This window comes from Oncorhynchus kisutch, linkage group LG8, assembly GCF_002021735.2.
Source record: "Oncorhynchus kisutch isolate 150728-3 linkage group LG8, Okis_V2, whole genome shotgun sequence".
NCBI classification, from domain to species: Eukaryota; Metazoa; Chordata; class Actinopteri; order Salmoniformes; family Salmonidae; genus Oncorhynchus; species Oncorhynchus kisutch.
Genome location: NC_034181.2, coordinates 5,588,826 through 5,594,825, shown reverse-complemented (window position 1 = coordinate 5,594,825; position 6,000 = coordinate 5,588,826). Strand labels below are relative to the sequence as shown.

Here is a 6,000-nt window from a genome sequence, read left to right as displayed (position 1 = left end):
ATAATGGTTTTACCACAGCTACAACACTATTAAAAGGGGGGTACCTAGTCAGTTATAATGGTTTTACCACAGCTACAACACTATTAAAAGGGGGGTACCTAGTCAGTTATAATGGTTTTACCACAGCTACAACACTATTAAAAGGGGGGTACCTAGTCAGTTCTAATGGTTTTACCACAGCTACAACACTGTTAAAAGGGGGGTACCTAGTCAGTTATAATGGTTTTACCACAGCTACAACACTATTAAAAGGGGGGTACCTAGTCAGTTATAATGGTTTTACCACAGCTACAACACTATTAAAAGGGGGGTACCTAGTCAGTTATAATGGTTTTACCACAGCTACAACACTATTAAAAGGGAAAGGGAGGTACCTAGTCAGTTATAATGGTTTTACCACAGCTACAACACTATTAAAAGGGGGGTACCTAGTCAGTTATAATGGTTTTACCACAGCTACAACACTATTAAAAGGGGGGTACCTAGTCAGTTATAATGGTTTTACCACAGCTACAACACTATTAAAAGGGAAAGGGAGGTACCTAGTCAGTTATAATGGTTTTACCACAGCTACAACACTATTAAAAGGGGGGTACCTAGTCAGTTATAATGGTTTTACCACAGCTACAACACTATTAAAAGGGGGGTACCTAGTCAGTTATAATGGTTTTACCACAGCTACAACACTATTAAAAGGGGGGTACCTAGTCAGTTATAATGGTTTTACCACAGCTACAACACTATTAAAAGGGAAAGGGAGGTACCTAGTCAGTTATAATGGTTTTACCACAGCTACAACACTATTAAAAGGGGGGTACCTAGTCAGTTATAATGGTTTTACCACAGCTACAACACTATTAAAAGGGGGGTACCTAGTCAGTTATAATGGTTTTACCACAGCTACAACACTATTAAAAGGGAAAGGGAGGTACCTAGTCAGTTATAATGGTTTTACCACAGCTACAACACTATTAAAAGGGGGGTACCTAGTCAGTTATAATGGTTTTACCACAGCTACAACACTATTAAAAGGGGGGTACCTAGTCAGTTATAATGGTTTTACCACAGCTACAACACTATTAAAAGGGGGGTACCTAGTCAGTTATAATGGTTTTACCACAGCTACAACACTATTAAAAGGGGGGTACCTAGTCAGTTATAATGGTTTTACCACAGCTACAACACTATTAAAAGGGAAAGGGGGTACCTAGTCAGTTCTAATGGTTTTACCACAGCTACAACACTGTTAAAAGGGGGGTACCTAGTCAGTTATAATGGTTTTACCACAGCTACAACACTATTAAAAGGGGGGTACCTAGTCAGTTATAATGGTTTTACCACAGCTACAACACTATTAAAAGGGGGGTACCTAGTCAGTTATAATGGTTTTACCACAGCTACAACACTATTAAAAGGGAAAGGGAGGTACCTAGTCAGTTATAATGGTTTTACCACAGCTACAACACTATTAAAAGGGGGGTACCTAGTCAGTTATAATGGTTTTACCACAGCTACAACACTATTAAAAGGGGGGTACCTAGTCAGTTATAATGGTTTTACCACAGCTACAACACTATTAAAAGGGAAAGGGAGGTACCTAGTCAGTTATAATGGTTTTACCACAGCTACAACACTATTAAAAGGGGGGTACCTAGTCAGTTATAATGGTTTTACCACAGCTACAACACTGTTAAAAGGGAAAGGGGGGTACCTAGTCAGTTATAATGGTTTTACCACAGCTACAACACTATTAAAATGGGGGTACCTAGTCAGTTATAATGGTTTTACCACAGCTACAACACTATTAAAAGGGGGTACCTAGTCAGTTATAATGGTTTTACCACAGCTACAACACTATTAAAAGGGGGGTACCTAGTCAGTTATAATGGTTTTACCACAGCTACAACACTATTAAAAGGGGGGTACCTAGTCAGTTATAATGGTTTTACCACAGCTACAACACTATTAAAGGGGGGTACCTAGTCAGTTATAATGGTTTTACCACAGCTACAACACTATTAAAAGGGGGGTACCTAGTCAGATATAAGGCTACCTGCTGGTTACTAGTCCAACACTCTAACCACTAGGCTACCTGCTGGTTACTAGTCCAACGCTCTAACCACTAGGCTACCTGCTGGTTACTAGTCCAACGCTCTAACCACTAGGCTACCTGCTGGTTACTAGTCCAACCCTCTAACCACTAGGCTACCTGTATGATCTCTGTGGTAACTGTCCTCTGAGGAGAACTCTGATGCTCTCTATATAGATGTAGGATCTCTGTGGTAACTGTCCTCTGAGGATAACTCTGATGCTCTCTATATAGATGTAGGATCTCTGTGGTAACTTGTATCTGGACAAGGTGAACTCTGAATTACTCTATAACGCAAAAAGGTTTTCATTGTCTTCTCAGGAATTCTGTCTCATTCCCATTGGTCTCATCTGCCAGACAAGTCATTAAATGCTGTGACTCTCTGTGGAGACTGGGCCTTGGTGGTCATGTTACTCTGTGAACTTGGTATCGTTTGATTGGTCAACGGTGGCTGATTTTGGGTTGAAAAGGTTAACACCTTCAGTTGTTCGAAATGGAATTAAATGTATTTTTGTTCTCTCTCTCTCTCTCTCTCCTATCCTGTATCAGGTCCAAGGAGGAAGAATGGGATGATCCCTTCTCATTTCCTAGACTTCTAAAAGGCATCTCTTTGTTCACGTTTTGTCCTTTCGTATCTATACGCTTAAAATAATGCCTCTTAATGCTTTGTACATTAACGTTATGCCTTGTATTGTGAATCAATTGATGTTTTTTTTTACCAAGTCATTAAAAGCTACTTGCTTTGATATTTGGCTTCTCGTGACCAGTCCTTGACCTTAAATCAGCGAAACACAGTATACTTTATGACACACGGTTCAACTGTAGTCTCTTGCATATTGCTAATTATCTTACGGAGTAAAATAAACATTTTAATGGGCTAATTGATTCATTTTATTATGAATTGATTCATTGTTTGAGTCTAGAGAGGAGAAACAGGAGAGTCTACAGAGGATCATTGTTCATTTTTATAAGAAAGAAAGTCCGATGACTTCTTCTCTGGCTCTGTGTGTCTGTGTGTCTGTGTGTCTGTGTGTCTGTGTGTCTGTGTGTGTCTGTGTCTGTGTGTGTCTGTGTGTGTCTGTGTGTCTGTCTGTGTGTCTGTCTGTCTGTCTGTCTGTCTGTCTGTCTGTCTGTCTGTCTGTCTGTCTGTCTGTCTGTCTGTCTGTCTGTCTGTCTGTCTGTCTGTCTGTCTGTCTGTCTGTCTGTGTGTCTGTGTGTCTGTCTGTCTGTCTGTCTGTCTGTCTGTCTGTCTGTCTGTCTGTCTGTCTGTCTGTCTGTCTGTCTGTCTGTCTGTCTGTCTGTCTGTCTGTCTGTCTGTCTGTCTGTGTCAAGCCCAACTGTCTGTATCCTATCCTGCATCACAGCTGACCGGCCATGCAGCAAATTATGCCAACTGTGCCTCCACCCAGACTCCTCTAAATAATATTAAAACCTGTCAAAACAGATTATTTCCCTTTTATGTGAAAGAAGCATCGACATCATTAAGAGTTTATTAGGGGGGGTTATGCCAGCCCTTAGTGACAGAGAGCTCTGTTTACTATTTGTGTGCAATTAAATGTGTGATGAGGTAAATGTTTTAGAGGTAAATGGACTTATAATGATGTGCCACATCTGGTCCTGCGGTGTGTGTGTGTGAGAGAGAGTGAGTGAGTGAGTGAGTGAGTGAGTGAGAGAGAGAGAGGTGTGTGTGAGTGTGTGTGTGAGAGATTCTGTCTGCCTGCATCCCACCCTCACCTCAGGGCCATAGGCTGCAGGGCCTGTGAGGCCAGCCTCTCAAACATCCTCTGCAGCGGTGGGTGTAGGGGGTGTTCCTCGTCTCCCAGGGCCAGGCTGCAGCGCTGCAGTAGTCTGCTGTGGAGACCTGCTTCACACAGGATCTGCTGGTTTCTCTCACTGTGGACCAGCAGCTGCAGGATGTTAGCCACTGCTAGCTGAAGGTCCAGAGCATGCTGGGTAGGGAGAGGGAGGGAAGGGAAATGAATAGTTAAGTTTTGGTGTCTTTAACATTTGTGACAGACGAGCTGAACCCTTGGAGCATCTTACTGAAGGGTAAGTCTTTGTCATATAAAAGCTAGACGAGTGTTATGACACAGCTAAACCAGGAAGATACACAGATATTCAGACATGTACAACTCTTAGGGAGGAAATGGAACTCTTGTACAACTTTTGTTCCTCATTCACCTCATTTTTGGACTAAGAGGAAATGGTAGTAAACTTTATTCCATTTTTACCGACTAGCATCACTGAGAGAAAGTAACACCTTCATCCTGAGACCAGTGGGTGTGTCCTCCTCGGCACTTCCTTACCTCTGGTTGGCTGTCGGAGCTGACGGAGGCTAGCAGGTCCAGCATTGCTAGCCCCGCCCCAGGGTGGATGACCACCGAGTCCGACGAGGAGGAAGAGTTGGCCAGTTGTAGTTTCATGTTTAGGTCCGTCAAGGCTCGGACCCCTGCAGGGGGGCCTGATGTGCCCTGGTAGCCGTGCCTGTGTTTTCGGTGACAGTAAGTTAGTCGTTAGTGACAGTCAACAGTTTCCCGGTGTGTATCAAGAATGGTCCAAAGGACATCCAGCCAACTAGACACAACTGTGGGAAGCATTGGAGTCAACATGGGCCAGCATCCCTGTGGAACGCTTTCGACACCTTGTAGAGTCCATGTCCCCGACGAATTGATGCTGTTCTGGGGGCAAAAGGGGGTACTACTCAATATTAGGAAGGTGTTCTTAATGTTCGCTATACTCAGTATCTATTGGGAACTATCTAAACAAAGTGGTGCCAAAATATTGTGGGGTTGAGTCCGATGAGAAGGAAAATAAATCCAGAATTGATATCCTAATCTTTCCTTTCAAAGGGATCATGGAATAAAATCACCTATTTTGCTAAACTCTGGGATTTTTACTTTGAAAACTGAAATGTTGATTAACGAAGTGCCTCTGTAAAAGTGATTAAAACATGAAGAGATTAAACACGAGAGGTTTAAAGGTTAAGTCAGTTTAGAGTTGACACTGACTCACACCAAGGCCTGTATTCATTTAATTAGAGAAAAATAGCCACGTTGATGCAGTCATGGAAATGATACAACCAGTGGGTTGGTTTCCCCTACAGAGCAGTGAGGAGAGAGGGCTTAAAGGAAGGGGTCAGCAGAACCAGGATGAAAAGAGAGAGAGCGAGAACAAAGAGAGGGGAGAGAGAACGAGAGCGAGGATAAGAGAGAGAGAGAGAGAGAGAGAGGATAAGAGAGAGAGAGAGAGAACAAAGAGAGGGGAGAGAGAATGAGAGGGAGGATAAGAGAGAGAGAGAACAAAGAGAGGGCAGAGAGAACGAGAGGGAGGATAAGAGAGAGGAAGAAATAGGTCAGAATGCAAAGAACAAGAGGAGAGGAATTCACATGACATAGCAGCAATAGCTGACATAAGGGAGAGGAGAGAGCAACATGACATAGCAGCAATAGCTGACATAAGGGAGAGGAGAGAGCAACATGACATAGCAGCAATAGCTGACATAAGGGAAAGGGAGCTACATGACATAGCAGCAATAGCTGACATAAGGGAAAGGGAGCTACATGACATAGCAGCAATAGCTGACATAAGGGAAAGGGAGCTACATGACATAGCAGCAATAGCTGACATAAGGGAGAGGAGAGAGCTACATGACATAGCAGCAATAGCTGACATAAGGGAAAGGGAGCTACATGACATAGCAGCAATAGCTGACATAAGGGAAAGAGAGAGCTACATGACATAGCAGCAATAGCTGACATAAGGGAAAGGGAGCTACATGACATAGCAGCAACAGCTGACATAAGGGAAAGAGAGAGGAGAGAGCTACATGACATAGCAGCAACAGCTGACATAAGGGAAAGATAGCAGCAATAGCTGACATAAGGGAAAGAGAGCTACATGACATAGCAGCA

At 43.1% G+C, this 6,000-nt stretch overlaps 1 protein-coding gene across 1 annotated transcript in view; it reads right to left on the bottom strand.

The window, feature by feature from the left end:
- wdfy3 (WD repeat and FYVE domain containing 3) overlaps positions 1 to 6,000 on the bottom strand; it is a 217,582-nt gene that overhangs the window by 134,023 nt on the left and 77,559 nt on the right. The window contains 2 exon segments of the mRNA XM_031829582.1: positions 3,824 to 4,038; positions 4,396 to 4,573. Of these exon segments, the coding sequence (XP_031685442.1) occupies positions 3,824 to 4,038; positions 4,396 to 4,573 (393 nt within the window).